The sequence below is a fragment of the Pleurodeles waltl genome, chromosome 4_2 (genome assembly GCF_031143425.1).
Source record: "Pleurodeles waltl isolate 20211129_DDA chromosome 4_2, aPleWal1.hap1.20221129, whole genome shotgun sequence".
NCBI lineage: Eukaryota > Metazoa > Chordata > Amphibia > Caudata > Salamandridae > Pleurodeles > Pleurodeles waltl.
Genome location: NC_090443.1, coordinates 809,843,117 through 809,867,120, shown reverse-complemented (window position 1 = coordinate 809,867,120; position 24,004 = coordinate 809,843,117). Strand labels below are relative to the sequence as shown.

General features: G+C 43.6%; 1 protein-coding gene across 1 annotated transcript in view; it reads right to left on the bottom strand.

Annotated features, from left to right (window-relative positions):
- DNAI4 (dynein axonemal intermediate chain 4) overlaps positions 1 to 24,004 on the bottom strand; it is a 214,517-nt gene that overhangs the window by 125,978 nt on the left and 64,535 nt on the right. Inside the window, exon 5 of the mRNA XM_069232482.1 lies at positions 21,335 to 21,491. Coding sequence (XP_069088583.1) covers positions 21,335 to 21,491 — 157 coding nt within the window. The remainder of the gene's footprint in view (positions 1 to 21,334; positions 21,492 to 24,004) is intronic.

Genomic DNA, 24,004 nt, shown 5'->3' with positions numbered 1-24,004 from the left:
GAGAGCAAAGCGCTCCGTCCCTGTTGTAATCTCTCTTTGGGCTTCTAACCACGCCCATGTCACATCAATCCCTTACATTGGTTTGAGGGCTTGCCTTTCAAAATCCGCATTCTTTCATTAGTGAAAGACATGCATACGTCATGCCTTTTCCGGTGTTTAGCCCTCCTCGAGCGCACCGACCAGCTACTGAAAACATAAAAGGCTCGATGTTTTCTGTGCGGTTTCTGGGCTACTTTTTCTCCTTATTTTGCAGCGTGATCGCACTGGGTTTTACACAGCGCGATCACGCAAATTTTTATTTTTTCAATTAATGTGGCAAGAAAAGTCTGGTTAGGAGTTTACAACGCTAATAGCTCTAACTAATTTCTCTTTGTCTGTTCATTTATGTCTCAGTTTCCATTTTTCTATGTCCGTGCATTAATGTCAGTGTCTGTCAGTCCATCTGTCTCTCCTTTTGTCTTTTTGTCACATTACTGTGTGTCAGTGTTTCTGTCTGTACCTCATTTATCTGTCTGTCCGTTTGTGCTCTTCTGTCTGTCCATCGAAGTCTCTTCTTCAGCTCTCAATCTAACAATCTAAGCTAGATAAATATAATGTGTGCACCAGTGTGTAGTTCAAAGCACTTTTAGAGTTTGCTTTTCCTCAAATGCCTGAATTGTTTTGGAAATCCACTATCTGGCAGTATGGAAGTGTTTATGGTGAATTTCGCCCAAATTAAATAAAAGGCAGTATCCGGCTGGCATGATGACATCGCCACTAATAAATGATCTTACCGTCAAAGCAGTGCCTGTTTCGATAACTAGCTGTGCATTAAGATGCATGTTTTAGTTTTCAGTTTTCAGTGCTTAATTTGTGCCGCGGGGGACACCAGCACTTACGTTTGGGGACCAGCACTTGTTTTTCTTCACAAGAAATTTGCCTATAGCAAGAGAAGGAAAAACACACTAAGAGGAAAGACGAGGATAAGAAAGCCGGAAAAAACATCTCCAAAGGAGAAAACAGGAATCTGGAAGAGTGCAATAGCGGGGAGGGGGTGTCTGGTGGTGGATTAAAGAGGCGTGAGGTGTAGTGAACACTGCGCAGCATTGCCATTTGGTGCGCTGACATTTAATTACACTGACCGCGGGCATCTGAGCAGAGCTTTGGGCACCAGCACTCATGTATTTACAAATCAAACACTGCCAGTTTCTACATTGTTTTCACATTTGCCTTGCTGCGACGTGTATTGGTCTCTTAAGGTGCTTGTTGTGTTCACACTTGTTACCATATCATTTCTGTGCAAGTTATTCATTTGAATGACGCCTCTGATCAGGTTAGCACAAGTTAGGATCAATTGGTACTTTTCTCACTGAGATCCCAATCCAGTATTTACTGTTTTTTTTTTTTTTTTTTTTTTTTTTACTTTCTTATGTTGCTTCACATATAGGCCCATATTTATACTTTTTGACGCAAAACTGCGCCAACGCAGTATTGCGTCAAAAAAATTAGCGCCGGCTAACGCCATTCTGAAGCACCATGCGGGCGCCGTATTTATTCAATGACGTTAGCCGGCGTTAGCCACAGGCGCTGTCTGGTGTGCGTTAAAAAAAACGACGTACACCAGGCAGCGCCGGCGTAGGGGGAAAATGGCGTATGGGCGTCCAGAAATGGTGCAAGTCAGGCTGAGGCAAAAAAATCGCCACAACCCGATTTGCGCCATTTTTTTACGATGCCCATCCCCCATTGAAATGACTCCTGTCTTAGCAAAGACAGGAGTCATGCCCCCTTTCCCAATGGCCATGCCCAGGGGACTTCTGTCCCCTGGGCATGGTCATTGGGCATAGTGGCATGTAGGAGGGCACAAATCAGGCCCCCCTATGCCACAAAAAAAAATACAATAAAAATACTTACCTGGACTTACCTTAATGTCCCTGGGGTGGGTCCCTCCATCCTTGGGTGTCCTCCTGGGGTGGGCAAGGGTGGCAGGGGGTGTCCCTGGGGGCAGGGGAGGGCACCTCTGGGCTCATTCTGAGCCCACAGGTCCCTTAACGCCTGCCCTGACCCAGGTGCTAAAATCCGGCGCAAATACGGGTTTTTTAGACCCGCCCACTCCCGGGCGTCATTTTTGCCCGGGAGTATAAATACGACGCATATGCATCGCAGTCATTTTTTAAGACGGGAACGCCTACCTTGCATATATCATTAACGCAAGGAAGGTGTTCACGCAAAAAAATGACGCTAACTCCATGAACTTTGGCGCTAGACGCGTCTAACGCCAAAGTATATATATGGAGTTAGTTTTGCGTCGAATTTGCGTCGGAAAAAACGACGCAAATTCGGCGCAAACGGAGTATAAATGTGCCCCATTATGTGGTTTGTGCTTCTGTGTGTAGCAAAAGCGTCTTCTGTATATAAGAACCACATAACAGAATTAAACTAAACATATGGAATTATTCGGATATTGCCACTTATGCTGGAGTTTCACAACACGTCTCCTCCACGTTTGTAGAAAATGTGCATTGTGTGCACAGGTTCACACAATGACTATCTGTAGGCTGAAAATGTGCTGCTATTTCAGTTTATACTTCACCACCATGGAGTACAAAATTATATTTCATCGCCTTAGATGATGGTAGAAATGTAATTAGTGCATTAATACACACAGGCCAAATAGAGAGCTATTCATGTAACTGATTCTTTCAAGGGCGACATAGTTGCATGGATGGGAGACTGATGACATCAGCTGACGGCCATGTATGTACGAAGTATTTCTATTGCACGAACCTAGCCAAAAGGCACAGAGAGATGTATGTGGTGAAAGACAACTATAAATTAAACTAACAATCGGATTGGTACCTGGTTTGTGGAGAATGTTATTGCACTGTGAACCAGTGTCCTTTAAAGTCGTACATCTGCAACTCTTTCCTTAATGGGATCTGTTTTAGAGCAGTACTGATAGATACGGGGATATTGTTCCAGAGACTGGATGCATAGATGGAATAGCCTTGTTGCTTGTTTTCCAGGTCGAGCACAGCAGCACACAAGCGCTGCTTTTCCCAACTTGTAGTTATCTATTTGGGCCCACCTCACACCCTTCACATTCACTCGTTCGTGGGCTTGCCTTTCAAAAATCCTTTGTTATCATTGGCAAATGCTTTACGTTTGTCCCTCCTTGGGGTGGTTTGGTTACCGCCTTGGCCATTGCCCCTGTTACATGGATAATTGCACGTTTGCTGATATGTTTGGCTGCGAGCGAACTTCTTTTTCCTTTTATGTGTCTCCTTTACATTCACGCTCATGGCGGCCTTCGGCTCGCTTATGTGAAACTGTTTTACTTTTCATTTTCAATTTACGTGGCAAGAAAAGTCTGGTTAGGAGTTTACACCGCCAATAGCTCTAACTTGAGCAAATGCGAGACCCATTACATTGCAAATGCGTGTCTATATTTAGCGAAGTAAAAAGTAAAAAGTAAAAAGGCCAATTTATCACCTTCCTCTGTAAACAGACCGTGTCTACGGCTTTAAGAGAACTGAAAGTACTTTAAAGTTTTAATCACAAACTCGACCTCCGCACGCACACACACCTTTCTGAAATAGGTCTAGCTTCAAGGTCCAAAAGCCTAGGAAGAAGGTTGTGCTGCATCTTTAGTCTATTTGGAATTAGAAAACGTTTTGTTTTAGATTTGCTACAGGCGAGTATGGCAGGTTGAATGGGAGTGCTCACATTATTGTTAGATTGTGGTTACTTCTGTACTGGATAACAGTTGTATTGTACTGAGTTTATAAGATTCTGTTATGAATTACCCCACTAAATGGCAGATGACACCCCTAAAATAGACCATATGATGTCCCCTGTCCTACTGACGTGGAGCAAAGAAGAGCACACTACCTCAGCGCTAGTTATCAAGGATTCAAGCACTATGTTCACTTTCAAAGGGAAGCTGCATGACTGTCTTATCTATTAGTGTGCCTTCTACAGGATTTGGTTTACCACAATCATGTTTTAATGCTTACTGGATAGCTTGAATGCCACAGTGCCTGCTGCAGAGTTGTACCCCGCTAATAACACTTTCTCAAGAAAGTATACTATTAAGGTAGCTCAGAGGCTTAAATTGTTGTAGATATCTTAAAATAATTTGCAGATTATGGGGGTCATTCTAAGTCTGGCGGGTGGCGGAGGCCGCCCGCCAGACTTTCCCCCTCCAAAATACCGCTCCGCGGTCGCAAGACCGCTGAGGGTATTTTGGCTTTTGCACTGGGCTGGCGGGCGACCGCCAAAAGGCCGCCCGCCAGCCCAGTGCAAAAACCCTTCCCACGAGGACGCCGGCTCAGAATTGAGCCGGCGGAGTGGGAAGGTGCGACGGGTGCAGTTGCACCCGTCGCGAATTTCACTGTCTGCAATGCAGACAGTGAAATTCAAAGTGGGGCCCGCTTACGGGGGCCCCTGCAGTGCCCATGCCATTGGCATGGGCACTGCAGGGGCCCCCAGGGGCCCCACGACACCCCATACCGCCATCCTGTTCCTGGCGGGCGAACCGCCAGGAACAGGATGGCGGTATGGGGTGTCTGATGGCTGAGCTGCGCCGCCATGGAGGATTCAGAAGGGCAGCGGAAAACCGGCGGGAGACCGCCGGTTTTCCTCTTCTGACCGCGGCTGAACCGCCGCGGTCAGAATGCCCTGCGGGGCACCGCCAGCCTGTTAGCGGTGCTCCTGCCGACCCTGGCCCCGGCGGTTTAGTACCGCCGGGGTCAGAATCACCCCCTATATGTCTAAATCCTCAGAAGATCACTCACCATTCTGCCATTCTAAGATTTTACCAATCAGTACATTTACACATGGTAATACCCATAAGACTGGGCACTTCTGGAAAATGTAACATGCCCTTTTCCCTCACTCCAATTACCAACAACAGAAAAACGTGTCTTCTCTTCCAACATGCTAGAGGCATTTAAAAAAAAAAAAAAAAAAAGATAGGTTTAAAAAAATTCCATATGCAGACCCCAGTGCTGAAGAGTATTGTTTCTGATTTAACAAATTAAAGTTTTTTTTATTAAATAAACGCTATATTTTTAGTTTGTTACGTCTATGATTGTAATACCGTCATCGGTTTCATCCCAATTATTTTCAGGGAGAAAAAATGAAGTACTCCTGAGACAGGGCTTACATCCCCCCCACCCACCAAAGAAAGGTAACAAAATGGGGAGACGTGGCCAATGGCCAAAAGGGCAATAGGTCAAGAAGCCACAGGTAAAAGAAATTGGTAACCAGTGCCATGTTCTACACCTAATGGGAGTATTAAATATGCCAGTCATGGATTAACAGGTTTCTACATGTTTTAGGGGTCAGAATAGATACACTGGACACCAGTGCCTTAATGTGCAGAGTCTAAAAACCAGCAAGACAATTCAGCAAAAAATGGGGTGACCACACAAAAAGGGTCATTTTGTCAAAGGTAAAGTCCACGAGAGAGTCGCAGTCAAGGTCAGGACAGCAGCAAAATGAACATTCAAGGGTCATGGCTAGTTATGAATTTCTGTAATGTCATTTGATGAATAAGGTAGGACTTACCTACTCACTGCCACCTAGTTAAAATCCTTGGTGTTATTCTACATTTCAAAAAGTTCCCCAAATTGCTGCCATAGCTAAAACTGCTTCAGGCAAATGTGACTCATAAAAAACATGCTTACTTTTCTTTCACCAGGTGTGGGGACAGTGGGGCAATCTTTAGTAAGATCTAAAATGGTACTACAGAAACTGCTCTTCCGCTGCCCCGAAAAAAGAAATAGCATCATTCTCACTGCTGTTGTAATACGGACATGTATTATAGACAACAAGGACCACCCAATACGCCCACGGGATAGGTGTGATTGCAATGATTGCAGGTGAGATGCATATGGAACATAGGCCCTCAAAGCATGGCCCCAAAATGCCTATTAGGTTTATTTTTCAGTGATGTACTTTGTGATCTTTGTGATGGCAACCAGAGATCCAGCCTGTTTGAAAAGTGGCAGGTAGGCAAAGGGAGCTCATCTTCCTTTTGTTAAGGGTGATCCTTTCAGTGTTCTTTTCACTGGAATAGCTAGGCATCACCCCAAGATGGCAACCCCGGTCTTCCCAAACGTTTCACTTACGCAAGGGAGGCCTGCATGAAGGTGGACTTGGACAGCGGGCAAGCATAATTTTATTCACGGGCTGGTTGATTGACAGAAGTCACAGCACACCGGCTTTTATGTAAGTTATAAGAGCAATAAGTAGTGAATGCACAGGTTTCCACATGGAGTGAGGACCAATAAACAATAATAATTTACGTACTTTCAGGGATTTAATCCTGGTAACATCAACATCTTGCTGTTCTCTATGGTAAATGGAATACATGTAAGTGGTGCATGGGGTCACATACTAGAGTTTCATACACATGTTGGTGGTGGTCTTCTAACATTATGTTGTAACATTATACAGCTGATTGATTCTGGGTGGCCCTACAGTTGAAAATAGGGGCCCACTGGTGATCTCATGGGTAGGGTATTAGAAGGCACACATGCGTTTGTGGTGTAGGGGATTAGTAATGCCTTTCCACACACTGAGATGGTGCTGAATCAGTACAGAACTGGGACATTGGTGATTATATAGAAGGATGAGTAGTGCCTTCCCGCACTCAGAAAAGGTGTCCATTTGGCGTGACACTGGGAGTATTGTTTTTTCGTGCTAGGATGCAGTGGCCTGATATATTACAGGTCTTACTTTCCAATAGTTTGAACTGAGGTGATACAGTTGTGAGTCAGTTCACCCTGGTCACCGCCTAGAGTAATTGCGAGGAGCACATGAAATTACACTGCGGATTATGGCACATCTCTGTGAGGAGATAAATTCAATATTGAGTAACGGATGGGTCTAACCTGGTAGCTAACCCCACAAGGCTTAGACAGTGCTAGGTATGAATCTAATTCCGTTCCATTTGATTCTCTAGGTGTGAGAGGTGGACAACGGCGTCCTGAGGAGACCCCATTAGTTATTCGGGAACAAAACGTCAACAATATTTTCCCAGATGGTCATGGGCTATTTTTGAGAAAAAGGTAATGGCCTACATAAAATTGCTACCCTTCATATTTGTCACTTCGATAACACCACTGGGGAACATAGAGTGTATTATTGTAATGTTTTGTCTATATATATATATATATATATATATATATATATATATGGACTACGTTGTCTGCACTACTGATTCACTTTCTCACACTTAGAACTCGGGGTATTGTACCATGATATATGATCATTTATTATATACATATGATGAAATTGAATTACGTGTCCAGCGCTCTGATTTGATTATTGTCTACATTGGATGTATTTCAATTATCCACACACTTATGAGAATGTAGTATCACTTTGATATATAATTAGAAGTAACTGACTGAATAATGCTGCAAGGCTTACCGACTGATTGGTTAAAAGCCCCGACTTAAGTCCCACTTGACATTTGTTACATATTGGGGGTAATATGGACAAAAGCTAAATATATTTTCTTAGGATGGGTGGAACTGGTGGAGTTTAATTCCGCTGAATTACATTATACTCCTGCAGAATTACGCAGAGGGGCAAAGTGGGCACCACAATGTTCAGTGCATACTCCTCGGTGCCCTTACATAAGTATGTCAAGGAGCCAAGGGGTATCCACTCCAGTGCATTTCCCTCAGTGCTCGAACATATTTATGTAAGGTCACTGAGGGATATGCACTCCAGTGCAGTGTATACCCCTCAGTGCCCTTGCATAGTTATGCAAGTGCACCGAGGGGTATCTATCCACTCCAGTGCACATCACTCCCTGGGTTAAGCACTGCAGTGACAATTTACAGGGCTGGAAAAGGTAGCAGTCCATCCATGTTTACAAATCACTGCAGATTAAGCTTTATTCGGCAGTGGTTTGTAAACATAGAGGGACTGCTCCCTCTTCCAGACCTGTTTAAAAACCATGACAGTACTAATTTAATTCTGCCAGTGGAATGGAACAATTGATTAGTAATTCCGCGTTACATGAGTAATGCGGAAATTCCAAATGACTCCAATTCTGCTGGTGAAATTAAAATTCCGTCTACCCCTGGTAATTTCTCCAAACTGACATATGTACCATCACAAAACATGGCGCAAACCGATTTGACACTGCCTATTAATTGTTTAAGAAATTGAGAAAAGGGGAATATATTCTCTGTGTATTTATGTATGGAAGATGGGACTAAGTGTGTGGCAAAATCATTTTTTTTCATATTTTATCACACTGCTAGTAGCAAAAAAAGAAAGCAGCAGCATGGCTAGAATGTCATAAGTGTTAATCTAGTGTAAGTGTTCACAATGGTTTCAAAATCATATTCCTCCTTTTTTTTCTTTTGTGCAAAAAAACCTTGTTTGATGTGGTAGTTATGTCTTTTTCCAAATCACAGAAGTAGAAAACATCATGAAATTGGGTTTGTCCTTTTTGGACCCAATAGAAATATGTAATGCATAAATTAATACCATGTTTCAAACACAGGCTTCTGGAATGTGTAAAATGCTGAGGTGTGGCTAGTATGGGTCTTGAAGGGATGTGATCACATCACCATTGCATTTGCAGGTCTTACGGTACCTTTTTTTAACGGACTGGTTGTGGTTTAATGCAGTTTTCATGCCTGCTGCCATTTCATGTATGCCAGAGCAACCTGCTCTCAGAGATCTTACATTATCTGATAGTCCTGATGTTCTAAACATGCTTGTGCGTCATCTGAGTAAGCAATTTGGTCCACAAATACCATTTGCTATTATTGTAAACCTTGGCAGTGTAAAACATTCTTTGAGCCCTACATCACCAAGGTCTCAAAAGTCAGCACCTGGAGATGGAAGCCCATCAATTGGTTGCTCAGATCCCTCCACACCCTATCAGTGGTCTGATAAATGTCTGTTGTATCAGAATGGGGTAACATACTTACTCCCTGCTCGATTCTGACATAGCCAGGAACTAAGGCTGGATATTAGTTGGCTGATGGTGTGGTCCTCCCCTAGGCTGAAGGAGTACCCAGGAATCCTTCCAGTCATGGGCAGCATCCTGGAAATCTCCTGGGGATTCCCTGTGCCCTAAGGAATGGACAGAAGTGTTATCACCGTTGTACCGTGGGTCACCTCACTACAAGTGAGGGGATTCCAGGGATTGCCCTTTAATATTCTTAAGACTTAGCATGATCCTCACTCAATGGAATCACAGGTACTCCCCCTTACAGGGTCCTGACAAGTATTTATGTATGTATGTACATGGTATTTCTATAGCACAAATCTAACCACAAAGCAGTGGAGCACTGTAGAAGATCAAAGACAAACATAAGGTCAATGATTGATGGGAAATATAGCTGGGTTCTGGACGGTTAATGAATTATGATGTTGTGCGCTTTGAAGAGGTGAGTCTTCTACTATTTTTTAAACTGGACCAGCGTTAGGGCAGTCCTCATGGCTACAGGGATGTTGTTCCAGATCCTGGATGCAACGATGAAAAGGGAGTGCCAGCTTGTTGTTTTTCTTTTTTTTACACTTCTTAGTCTGCAATATGATGGTGTCCTAGCTGTGAATGTGCCGGGAACCACCAGAGATTGTGTGTCTGTCTGTAAAATCAGTAGGATTGGTGGTTACAATGGCTCTGTAAGTGAGGCAGCTGGTTTCCAAGATGGTGTATACTGGGAAGGGACTCCAACTGAGCTCCATCAGAATAGGGGTGATGTAATCATATTTCTTCAGGCCCTGGATGACATGTGCTGCAGTGTGTAGGGTGCCCTTAAGTGGTGCCAGAGTGGAGTGTGGGAGGCCATGGAGGAGGGTGTCACTAGCATCTAAATGTGAGAGTATGAGGGTTTGAACAGCAGCTCTGAAGTCATCTTCTGGAAGAAATAGTTTCACTTTCCTTAGAAAAGACAAGTGGTGCCTGGTTGTGTTTGTTTTTTGGCAATGTGTTCCTTGAGGGTGAGTTTGATATGCAAACTGAATACAAATGTCTTGGAATTCGGTAAAAGTTGGGTTTCAAAGCCATCAAGGTTCATGCTGTTGAGCCAGGTTTGGATTGTTTCTGGTTTGTTGTTCTTGGTGCGTAACAAGAATTCTGTCTTGGTTGGGTTGAGCTTTAAATAGTCACTGGGCAAACAAGTCTGGATAATGTGCAGGCAGTGATTGGGGTGAGGAATGTCTGAAGCACAGACCTTCAAGCAGGAGTGAGCGGAATGTTTAATTCCATCCACAGAATTGGTGAAATTTGGTCATGCTTGTAAAGCATAATTCCTGCCAAATTCTGCCAGTCAACGCATTGTGGAATTTTTTTCCCATTAGGCTACAGAAATGTGACCATGAGCAAGATTCGGGAGCCCCTACCACGATTTTCTAACACGGTCAGTCGTGATCAGAGGGCTGCTTCTCAAGTAGATTTGCTGCCACTCAAGTAGAGTTTCTACTCAAGCAGCAGCAAAATCAACTCTTACGCAGCGCATGGTGCCGTTTGTGCTGATTTTTCAGTGCTGCTAGTGCTACTGGCACTAAACTGCGTAAGCAGCCCAACACGTGTATCTTTCACCCCTTTGGCAGAACTCCACTGAATCTCGTGGAACATTTATGTAACTGAGCAGAATTCCACGGAGTGAAGCTCCACAAGATCCGCCCACTCCTATTTTCAAGTAAAGTTGCCTATCATTGGCATATTGGGGAATCCTAATGCTGTTAAATGTGAGAAGAGGCCTAAGTGGCTCCATGTAGAGTTGAATGTGACAGGGGGCAGTATGGGACCCCGGGGGCTTCGCAGTTGATGGGAATCTTTTGGGACCTAGTGGTACCCGTGTGAAAAACTGGTGTTTGTTAGGAAGGTAGGAAGAGAACCAGTGAAGGGCACTGCCGCAGGCAGCTGAGAGGTCAAGCAATATCAGGAAGCAGGGGTCATCTCCATCTGTGGTCAGGAGGGCATCATCTACGATGTGCGAGTTAGCCATGCCCATGCTGCAGTGCGATTTGAACTCAGACTAGCAGTCATGTAGGACAAAGTTGTCATTGATGTGAGCCTGGAGTGGAACATAAACTAGTTTTTCAAAGGTCTTGCTGATGTGACAAGTGTGTTTAATTGATCAGAAAATGGCATTTCAAATTGGTCACTGGCTAGTTTTGTCGTGGCCAGCAAATTAATTTTGATTAATGGCATAAAATGGAATGATGAGTTATTCAAAGGAATTACTGAATTTGCGGATCATCCAGGAACAATTCCATGAGTGAAGCTGGGTGTGGGTAGGTCGTGCAGCTAGTATGACAGGGTAATTTCATTTTAGTAAGAAACGGCTGTAATGTTAATTTTAAAAAGTTAATCCTTATATAATGTAATCTTTATTCACTGTCTTTACTGCGTCTCGCCATGCCAGATAAGAGAGCCATATGAACTAGAAACGTGGCCACGGGGTCTCAAACTATACCCATCTGCCTTTACAAACAGAAGCATTCTTTCAGTAATTAAATAAGCACATACGTAGCTGTGCCAGTAAATATCAGCTTTTATACATTCACTGTCTCGGGCGCCCTCTGGTGGTTTTACTGGGCGTAGTATTACAGATATGCGCACATTAAACGTGTTGGAAGAAAAAGACCCACAACAAACACGCATGGTGGAAAAAAGGCCCGTGAGTTAAATAATTCCTTCATTAATTTGCAAGTTTGGGTACTTGCATCAAGATCATGGATGGGTGGATGGATGAATAACTGGAATGTCGAATTAAAATCGGAAGTGTTCATCTTATTTATCCTCTAGAACGCCTCCCCCCACCCGACCCCTATTGCATCGTACCGATATTAACTATGGAACTTCTTGAACCTCGGCTTCTCCCCCCTCCCACGTTCCCTCCACCTACCATGCTTGTGTACTCGGCTCTCTCTCTTTCACTATTCCTCCTTCCTAGCTACCAATTGTGTTTCTTTCTCTCGATTTCATGTTCTTCTTTTGGTAAACATATCACTCAAACGACAATGTGCTAACTACACTCACCAGGTTATTTACTGCGTTTCTATGGATAAAAGTAACTATCCGATAACACACCTAGTAAGTTTGGAATGCGGATATCGATTCTCCTCCACGCGTACAATATATGTAACATGTGCGCTCTGCAGAACTTACATTGCCTTATACGATGTATTATATTTCTAAAAATAAATGAAAACGTCTGAAATGAAAGAAGTGGTACTCGTATTAAATAGCAAGAATTACACCCATTATGTCAGTGCAAGCATCACACCAGTATTCACACCGTTGTGCAAACAATGCTCATATGATTAAAGAACTATCACTATTATGTTAGTGCAAGCATGACATGGGGGTGTGCAAAACCATGACACCGGCGTGAACAATTAGTCAAGAACGACATGCTCTAAGGCAGAGGTCTTCAAACTGGGGGGCGAGCCCCCCTTGGGGGGCCTCAAGTGATCCCAGGGGGGGCGCCAAACTCTGGCCAAAAGAAATATTATACAGATAACATGCCTTTGTTTGAAGCAGAAGCATGTTATTGCAGTTTTAAAAAGGTAACAGTACTTAACTGCAATGTTTAAATAGGTCTAGACCTATTTAAACATTGCCATCCTTCTAAAATAATTGTGAAAATTTATGAGGGGGGCCTAATGATTTTTATTTTTCAACTGGGGGGGGCGCGGCATTAAAAAGTTTGAAGACCACTGCTCTAAGGCATGGCAGCCCTGGGCATATGGTGATCAGGAATATGACATGGATCCTTGTGATCTGGCAAAAACTGCCAACGTTATAGCAGCAACTGTCCCCATTTGTATTAGGATATTCAATTAAACGGGTCCTCCGATGGGCTATCACTTCCATTGCTAGCAGCGGCGCACAGATACGAAGACCAAGCTATCACACTTCCTTCTGCTAGCGGAGGTGACCCGCGAAGGTGGCTCGTGCGCCCTGGTAGCGCAACCATGAGGCTCACGGTGGTGAAACTGTGCTAATGGCAACCCAACCTCACCTCAACGTTCTTCCATTGCCCGCAGGCACTCCAGTACTACTCCCAGCCTTCACTTTCTTTTCGGCCCACCGGTCCTCAGCACTGGCCTGAGAGAGGGAGTGATGCTCTAGCCGCCACAGATCGACTCCTCCAGACCATGTACCAGATACCTTTGAAATAGTGCTCCACGGGGTACTCCCAGACAGACCTGATGGACACCGGGCCTTGGAGGGAAAGAAGCCAAACCAGGGAGTAACGGTGTGACGGAATAACAAGAGTACCGGTTGTAATGATGCAATGTACCATCTAGATTTTTAGATGAATGCGGAGAGCATGCAGATAACCCTGCAAGCGGAAATGGAGAACAAAAGCTCTATGAGGATAGGGGACTGTATAGTAGGCATGTCAGAGAGCAGTGTGGTGTTAAAATGGGCCTAAATGTTGATCTTGTAACTCACTGTTGAAGTCTTAATTCCAATTAAATTATAAGGCCAGAGAATACTGTGAGTCCACAACTTTTGGCAACAATGATGGAAGCCACCAGTAAAGAGAAAAATCTTGGAGATGCTAGAAAATCACTACAAATCCCAACTTACCAAGAATATCTTACCTTTTCTAGACGAAAACTACAAGACGATACGCCTTGCAGGATTTAGAAAGGCAACAGTGAATTTTGCGAACACTTTTGATATTTGTCTACCGGCATTTGCCATATGTGAGCTGAAAAGATCCAAAACAATGCAAACTGATCGATTGATTCATGGCTTGATGGAAGAGCACTGATTGACAGTGAAGAACTGAGTGTATATTAAGTGTCAAGCACATCTTCTGAGACCTTCTTCGTGGCACCTTTTAGGTTGAAGACAAGGCTTGCTGCCTCCCGCGTCCACTTTTAAGTCCAGTATGGTAACTAGGTGAAGAGTGGAAATGGTGGCACACTGAAGAAACCTTGTCTTGCTATGTTGGCTAATTTACCTGATCTTCACCTTTAAACCTTTCTACATGAAGGTAACAAAGTTGAATCTGTCAATTTCCCATCTGCTGCAAGAGCTTTGAACAGAGTTATGCAAGTCTGCAAAACCCATGTTGAAATTCCAGTATATTTTCTTGAACTCTACACCATTTGTTCCAGTAGATCTTCATGCACCCTACACCACTGGTCTTCTGTGGCAAACATTTCTTTAAAGGTGCTTAAGAAGGGTGTGTAATTGTTAAGCAGAGAACTGGATTCTGAGACTAAAGAGGTAGCCCAGGCTGATGCGATTCCAGAACAATTACTATTAATCAGTGCCAACCGTGTTTCTGTCCGATGTACATATATACATGTAGTCTGAAGGTAAACAGGGTTAAACAAGAGTCCCATTTTATACTCTCAGGTCTAGTTGACATGGGACAGGAAGAAAAGAACAAGTAGTAATCTCACTACAATGGAGCTGGAATGTTACAACAGAAATAGACAAAAAAGTAAGTAGATTCCCAAAGAAATATCTGGCCTAAAAGGAAAGAATCTAGATTTTCAATTAAGAGTCTGAATTAAGTTACAGCATTATCAAAGCAATACAGAGAAAATGTGGCTTGAACCCAGCTCTGTGTTCCTCGCGGAACCTTTGACCTGCAACCAAGAGCAAACTCATGAAGATTCCAAGAGAATCAGCCCAGCTGACACAGCCAGACCTCAAAAGGGCAAGGCAATTGACAAGGCTGCCCCAACGCTGCCAAGCCAAGAAACCTACACAACCCAACCCAAGGTACAGAAAGGAACAGCTTCTTAAATTGTAAGAGACCCTATCAAAGAACACAACCCTTTGAAAAAAGCCTAGGGTTTACTACATCCTCCAGGCTGTTAGTAAAATCAACCCTCTTGTCAGAGCCAAGACTCAGAACATTAAGGTCCTTGTACAGGTCATTTACCTCACACAAGGGACCATGGTATCTAAAAGTATCTTTCAGAAAATACAACCCAGGGTGACACTTATGGTTATCGAAAGGGTTCTCCTCCCCAAAACACCAAAAGTCGAGAGTAGGTTGCAAAAGAGTTGATTTATGGGGCAACGTTATATATCACCATGCTGACCTCTAGCCAACTGGAAGGAAAAAGCATAAAACAGTGTCTTAGTTAAAGCCAGTTAACTCTTCTACTAGCTCTGAAATTCTGGGGACCATAATCTTATATCCCGTCTGCCGTATTATGATTTCCAAAGGATAAAATGGAATTGTAATATGTTGGATGGGATATCCATCAAGTTGGTGACAGAGTAGCCCCATCCACCAAACTCTGAATCATACCCTAAGTGTTCCACTTATTAGCTCCTCTAATAAGTACTTACAGAAAAATGATGATATCATCCATCACAGGAGCGTAGTGGTGAACCTATTGATGGCGTAAGAGTATATGTTGAGAAGGAATTACCGGAGGCATTCCTTGAAGACGATAGAGAAGGTGACCACCTTCTTCATCTATCTTTGGGGATGCTGGTGAGATAGGCCAACAGTTGGTACAACACTATTACAGGATTTATTCGTAATTTCAGGTGTAGTGGAGGTAATTGAAATGAATCGGTGGGCAGAATGGTCATTCTAGTTGTTGGACATTTAGTCTTCCAGCAGGGTAGCCAGAAGGGTACCTTTTTTTTTTCTTCACCTTTTTATTGAACCCTGGCTGTAGAACTCTGCGCACTTTACCCCTGCTAACCAGAGGCAACGCGCTTATGCATCCTTCTTTAAGGATTGTGAAATTGGTATAACCCTGAGTGGAACCTTTAATTTACTTCAAAGCCCCTCATATCATACTACATGCACCCAGAGCCTGTAAAATAAATGCAACCAGTGGGCTGCAGCACGTGTGCCACCATCTCAGTAGCCCTGTAAAGCAGGGCTCTAGGCCTGTCACTGCAGCCTGTGTGTGCAGTTTCACACTACCATTTCAACATGGGAATAAACCATTTGCCAGGCCTAAACCTTTCTTTTTAATGCTTATAAATTGCACGTAAGCTAGGGCTTAAAAGCTCATAAGGCAGCACCCATAATATTTAAAAAGTAGGACATGTATATTAATGTTTTTTGGCCAAAGCCATTTACTACTGGTCAAGGCTGGTTCTTCCATAGGAAAACACTGGTTTACACTATTCCCTTTAATAAGGAATACATTCAGATTGGAAATAGATAGCAAAATGGTTCAAGTACTAAATTTATTAGTAATTTATAATCCAACATAATGATCAAGTCTTATTTTATATGACTGTTTTGGAAATCCATATTTTTAGAAAGTGGTTTTCTTTTTCTGCCTAAATCTAAAATGCTTTTCTTCCAGTGTCCAGCTGCCACCTGACGTCTTAAGGCTCTCCTTTGGTGAGATGTGTATTGCTACCTGACAGTGGACAAAGGACACTGGGTGGGGAGAGGGAGACTTCTCCCATTACAAGAATGGCTTAGGGGCTCTGACCAGCCTCTTCCAGAGCCTCAAAGGCTACATCCCTTATAACTAGCATATGGAGTTCACTCCTAGGCCTGCCTCTCCTTTGTCTCTCTAGTCAGGCTGACACCAAATCCAATGGGAGGGAAGTAATGGGCAAGAATGGGTTTAGGGGGTGGGCAAAGGCTTGCTCTCCATCCACAGGCTGACACTAGAAATAAAAGGGGACCCCACAGACATCTCCTCAGAACACTCCTAGACCAGTGGGGAGTCTGAAATAGGACTGCTCTGCTGTCTAAGGAAACTGAAGGAAGACTGGACCTACTTGCTTTGAACCTAGGACCCCAGAAGTGGCGCAGTTGGCATTCATCCTGTTTGAGCTACAGGGACACAACAAACTTCCAGAGGCGCGTCTTCCCGCAACTGCCCAGCTTAGCAGATCCAACTAGACTTGCCCCAGACCCTGCTGCTGGCCTCTGTTGGAGTGAGTCCTAACCACCAAGTGGTGCCTCCCAGGTCCTGGACCTCTGGCTTGTGTTAATGACGCCAAAGCCACAGCTATTGACATCCAGTAGTCAGTCGGCCTCAATGTGCTGATTTGCCCCGCTGAAGGAGGTATGACTTTCAGAAAACTGTCTAGCTTTGAAAGTAGAGGGTTGCATCAAGAATAACGCCGAGTAGCATCCGATCCATTTCAAGACCTTTGCAGCATGCACTTCAGGCTTGGCCCGCTTGAAGCTTTCCCACCTTCATCGACAACTGCACTGGGACCTTGATCTATAGCAATCTGCCATCATCAAGACCCGCTTCACTTAGTTTACAACTTGTTCGGCTGTTGATCACTTCTTCTCTATAAAAGTTTGTAAGTCAGAATGTACACCTTGCACCAGGACAAGCCTAGCCCCTATATGTGACCCATGCTCAAACGTAGTCTAGTGCAGTGGTTCCCAACCTGTAGTACGCAGCCCCCCAGAGGTCCGTGATACATTTCCAGGGGGTTTGCAGGCCTGGGCTGGCAGGAAGTCACTTCTCCAGCTGGGGCCTTTGACAGCAACCCATGCGTGTTTTTATATTTATTACTTCCTTTGTGCAGCATCTTTAAAAGCACTGTAAGGTTCCTTGTACATCCAGAAGGTTCCAGGCAAAAAAAAAAAGTGTCAAGGTAACTTGAGTGATTAATGTACCTCCTGCAGAGATGGGATTTTTATCTGGTTGCAGTTTTAACTCATCTAAGGTAGTGCTGATGGTTAATATGCCTTCTGCAAAGAAAGTGTATCATGCAAAGAACAGTATTTTATGTACATAGCACAATGGAGTACTGCTTTTGTCACAGAGATTCTTTTGTTACTGTGCTGTTAAGTTAAAATCATAATCTAGCACAGAGAGCTATGAACTGCCATCAAAGAGCTGCATGCAAACTGCATGGCACAAATTAGAAATTTCTGTTTTTTCCCCCAGTCTTTCATTTTCCTTCTGCCGCTATAAAAAGTTTTGCTTGCATAGAAATACATTCTTATTATTAAAGTCAATGCTAACCAGTGTGTTTTGTTCTGAATCCTGAGTTTGTGTGTCTCCAGATCAAGCACTCTTAGAAAGCCTACCAGTGTGGATGACATGTGAATCCTACACCTTATAGTGCCCTCTAAAGTGCTCTGACACCCTACACTTCTATGAGAGGTGCTATTAGGCAAATGAATTACATGTGACAGAGGCTAAAGAGAGATGAGAAGGTTTTACTTCCTTTCCCCCACCACATATTTATGTGAAAAAAACTTTCTCAGATCTCAAGTACCTAAAAAATAAAAAACAGAAATAGCTTGGAAAATGTAGAACATGATCTAAGGATTCAGCTTTCCTAAATAAAACTAAACATTGAAAAGTTAGTTGCCCAGATGCATCGCCAATCTTCCAATTAACATTTTCAATGTAAGCATTTTTTTAAATATAAAATAATGGTACCTTTAGCAATTCGAGAATCTGTTTGGTGTGTACATGTTTGTGTATTGTTTTGCAAATTGCTGTTTTAAAGTGTGAAATTTAAATCATACACATTGTTTGGGATTTCCCAGCTTCCAGTAGTTATTCAGTGGAGGTCCTTAGGAGTCAAAAGGTTGGGAACCACTGCTCTAGTGCATCCAGATAACCGAAGTTGGCGCCCTGTGCTATGTGGTGCTATTTTTCATCCAAACTTTAAAAATTCAAATATCGGGTTCTATTTATTGGATTTTTATTGTTTTGGTGTCATTTTATTTACTCAAATATTCTCTATTTTTACGAATTGGTGTGGGATTTTTGTTATGTTGTGTTTTCATTTTATTACTGTTTAAGTACTGCATAAATACGTTCCATATTACCTCTACTTGTAAAGTGTAAGGTTGACTGCTGTGTGCCAAGCGTCCAGACCAGAAGACTAACCTGAGGTTTATTGAACTTTTGTGGTTCACCATCACAAGGATGGTGATTATTAGAGGTAGGTTCTCACCATCCTCAACTAATACTCCACTTTCTTGCCCTAAGCATTTTAGGAGGCAAATTTGATATTGGCCCAGGAGGAGATCTTAAATAGAGGGTCAAAGGAGAGTACATTAGTGTAAAGCTTCTCAACAGCATGTATTTTTTATGATGCCTTGGCTCCACAAAGGCGATCTTGAGTGCTTTGATGCTGAACATGTCTGTGATGAGACTGGTCTTGAAATTGACCAAAGTTCTAGTGACTGTTGGGATTTCTGGAATGATGACAATGGTATCTGTGCCTCCTTTTGATCCCTGAATTTCACTTCTCCAGAGCACTATCTGGAAGATTCAGTCTCTCCATCTGGCTTTTGCTAATTCCTTATCTCCTCTTCAACCTTTAGGTCTTCCAACTATTCCCTCAGGCAGATCGCTGCTCTTTCCATGAGCATTCTTCTTGTCATTTTTTTTTTACAGAATTCGTAGTTTAAAATATGGGTGGGTAGTTGATAAACAACCACACATGAAGAGTGCAGGTCTGCAGCATCCTTCTCCTGGAGGAGGTACATACATTTAGAATTTTATGAAGGGTCAACTTCCAGTGAGAGTTGCATTTGTTAACTAAATAAAGAGAAGTGTTTCCAAGATGCCCACATGCTGATGGGAATATTCTACATTCATGATCATATGATGCCGAACAAGCACTGATAAAGCGAACAGTAGGGCAGTCAACACCAGACCTATTGGGTTTGCCACTGCTCGTTTCCATTCCTTCAATTCCTAATCGATGAATGCTTTTGAGTCAGTGGCGTAGCGTGGGTTGTCAGCACCCGGGGCAAGGCAAGTAATTTGCGCCCCCTAACCCGTGGATTTTAGCACTCGCGAGTGCGAGCGCGCCCCCCCCCAGATGTTGAGCCCGGTGCGGCCGGCCCCCCCTGCACCCCCCACGCTACGCCACTGTTTTGAGTGGCCATTCAAAGGCCTCAATGTGTTACAAATTATTATTGAATAAATAAATACAAAGTATACTGTTGTCTAAGCTTAAAGAATTATGGGGGTCATTCCGACCCCGGCGGTCAAGGACCGCCGGGGCCGGCGGTAGCACCGCCAACAGGCTGGCGGTGCTCCGCCGGGCATTCTGACCGCGGCGGTACAGCCGCGGCCAGAAACGGAAAGTTGGCGGTGTACCGCCGACTTTCCGCTGCCCATGGGAATCCGCCATGGCGGCACAGCTTGCTGCGCCGCCATGGGGATTCCGACCCCCTCACCGCCATCCTGTTCCTGGCGGTTCCGACTGCCAGGAACAGGATGGCGGTGAGGGGTGTCGTGGGGCCCCTGGCGGCCCCTGCAGTGCCCATGCCAATGGCATGGGCACTGCAGGGGCCCCCGTAAGAGGGCCCCACTTTGAATTTCAGTGTCTGCTCAGCAGACACTGAAATTCGCGACGGGTGCTACTGCACCCGTCGCACATCCTCCACTCCGCCGGCTCCATTCGGAGCCGGCATCCTCATGGAGGGGTGTTTCCCACTGGGCTGGAGGGCGGCCTTTTGGCAGTCGCCCGCCAGCCCAGTGGGAAACCCAGAATAGCTGCGGCGGTCTTTTGACCGCGCAGCGGTATTCTGGCGGTTCCCTCCAGGCGGGCGGCTCCCGCCGCCCGCCGGGGTCAGAATGACCCCCTATGTCTCTGACAGATCTATGAACAAAAGAAATATCAGTTAACAAAACATACTGGGTTCCAGTCACAAAGGGAAATTCAGTCGTAAACTTAAGTTTACAACCAAATTTACCTTTCTTTTGTGTGCCAGGAATTCACAAAGGGGTCACTGGCAGGCATATATACATTTACTACTGCAGCTTTTTTCTCCATAGGGTGGTGAGATCTTCAGAAGTAAACACCAATCATGGGATGGAAGTGATTGTTCTAAGGTGTGGTTTGCTGCAAAGTTTGAGAGCGCCCACATTTGTTTGTGGCAATTCCTAAACCCTAACATGAACTCTTCTCTCCCTAGAAATGATCAGCACCAAGGACTAAAGTAACTTCTGCTTACGGAAGGGAAGGGGAATAAGATTCTCCAGGATTTGTGAAGGTATAGGGAAAGTGCTTTCTCCACTGAGTACATGTATTTTTCTCAAGAAAATGCATTTGCAGAGGAAACTCCATTTGCATCGTATGGAGTTTTCCACACATGGCACATAGAAGTCTTCACCAACAGTCACATGACATTTGCAGAAGGATGCCTTGAAACATAGACTTGGCACAGCTTTCCATGCGAACTTCTGGAAATGTTTGTGAATAGAAACAAAATAGAAAAGCATGCGTAGTCCGAAGCACAAAGTTGTGCCCATATTTTTCAAGATCTTTTTCTCTGACTAGGACCCACTGTCAGGTAATTCATTTTACAAGTCGAAACAGAACAGCTACATGTATATGGACACGGTTATTATGCACCGATGCTACCTTCTGAAGTAAACAGAACAGTATTACGTTTTAAAATAAACATACTTGATTTTTTCAGCTTCTTCAGAGTCCACTGATACCAACAAAGCAGGCATATCCAAAAACCATATTGTGTCTGTTTCTGTTAAGAATACATCCACAACCTTATTAAGATCTTGTTCGGTCACCTGTTCCCGGATTTCATCTCTCCGAATTTGTATATCTGCAAAAAAACAAAAAAGGCACTACTGATCTTAATTTTGGAAACAGAAGTACTTAGGGATGGAAATACTAAGAAAGACACTTCACTATGAAGCTACATAACTAGTGCAAGAGAATTACTGTCAGAGTTCTTATCCACTTCGATTATTTGGCTCCAAATGTAAAACAAAATAGATCAGATTTATCAATCAAATGGGAATAGGGCATTGCCAAGATTACTCTCCTGGTCGGAAAGTATCACCAGCCTCATTTCACTCTTAACTAGGCCTTCAAAGTTCTCTGTGTGTGTTTTTTTCTTTTTGAGGGTTACATATGCCAAGAAACCCCATAACTGCAAAACCAACACTCCGAAGCAACTCCCACGGTGTGCACTAGGACAGAGGATACCAAACAGGTCTCTGCAACCCATAATCTTAAGCAGGTAAACTCATAATCTAATTTATGCAAAACTAGCCTGATGCAAGGGTATTGCTTACTGGTCCTCATATAAATTAAGTTAGTGACCACAAGTAAATGGACCCCATTTTTCTTTAAATGACCATGAATATATGTTAACAGTACTTACATTGGTTTTGCATTAAAGATTCCACCCATCAGGACGAGTACAGCTAAAGCCTGCTCAGAATCACATTTAGTACATCTTTCTTTAGAGTTATCCTGAGATGGTCTCCAACATTTTTGTGTGAATGGTGAATCTGAGGTGGAGGCTGGCTGCTGCTCACAGAAAAACAACAAAAGAAAAAGGACTTCCCACACTGCTCTGTGCCCTCTCCTGCTATGTTTGGAGGGTAATGCCAGGCTGAAAGGAACTTATTACAATTAATTGGCAGACCAACCTTGTGTGAATGCTCATTCGAGGACTGGAGAGGAGTTGTGTAGTAACATCCACTGAAGTGTGATCAGGGAAATAGCTCTGATGTCAGTGGTGTGAAATTTAATGGAACATTTATGAATGTGATGGAATATCTGAAAGCCAAAAGCTATGAGAAAGCAATGGCAGACAAACTGAACTCTTTTTAGATAAACACTGTGGGCTACTTTTGATAAGGCCAGTGACATGGAAGACACTAAAGGCTTGTGAATTAAGTGGGGAAATTGATTTGTGATAGTAGACAGCGCATGTTTGGGATTAGTTTTCACTCTGGAAGACAGCGGTGACCAGTGTTGCCACAAGAAGCACTACTAGTGACAATCCTTTGCAAGCAAAGTGGTTTCTTTCTGCAGTATACATCTAGAGCAGGAATAGTTGGGAACATCACGCAGAGGAAAAAAAAAGTAGCTTTCATTTGAAGTGAAACTAGGACTCCATGAAGACAAGTGCATAGAGATAGCGCATTATTTGGGATCAAAACAGTATGTGGTTGAGGATTTGGGGGTAACATGCATGACTATTACTGCTTCTCACAACAGTGGAGAGGAGCTTAATTTCATGGCATTACCTCCTGTTGTCATTCATATAGTGCCAGCTACATAGTGTTGCCTGGGCTCAGACTGATGTTTCTAGGCTAACAATCACACATTTAACACCAGGATGAGACATATAATGTACACCCTAAGAAAGTGCCAGGCACAAGAACTTTTTTTTCTTCAGAATTTGATTAAAAAACATCTGCCATTGACCGGCTCTGAACAATGAATGGAGGCCGGCAGTTTACATCATAAAGATGGTTACAGGCAGAAAGGCACCATTACATTACTACTGGAAAAGCTTATTTTACTCAGTGTGAAGTTAAATTGCTAAGAGAAAACACAGCAATCCAAACGAATAATGGTAATCTAAGTGCTCTCTGACCAAAGTTACATTTAAATGTGCACTGAGAGGTTTTCCAAAAGGTGCATTTACATCGGCTTAAGTTGGCTCAAGAATTCATTCCATCAATGTTATGCTTTTACTCAGTAAAGAGCATATGTGACAGGTGGATCCAGACATGGGTCCATGCTCCCTGCACCACAGGACTCGCACTGTGCCTCACTGTGGAGGACCAACAAGGCTAAAAGTGGTTTTGCTCTTGTTCCCTCACAGAGGTGTCATGGTCTGGCAGATCAAGCTGGGCGGTTTGCACTGGCACATGACAAAGTTCCATGTGCATAAGATTGGTCTCACTCTGTAATGGCAGCGTGTGCAAAAGAATGATGTGCTGGAATCCAGCCCAGAGTCATGAGCGGTGGTCAAGATGGATGTTAAAACGTTTCTGCTTTGTTAGGGAAGATGTATGCTGCGCAGGGCAACACATTCAGAGTGTGCTTGTGTCACCGGGATATCCTCATACCAAATGACCCTTCAAGGTAATGCTGTCCTTTTGCCATTCCTCATTTCATCTATGAACTTATATGTGAAAATCCCCATCAGTTTGTTTCAAGGTACTGATAAATCACATTTTGTGCACAGAGCATTCTGCCTGCGGCAGTGAATTAGCGCTGGTTATCTTTGTACCTTCACTACTTTTACAGTCAATCTTGTGTGGCATGTGTGAGCATGTTTACCACATACATATACATACATACATATACTGT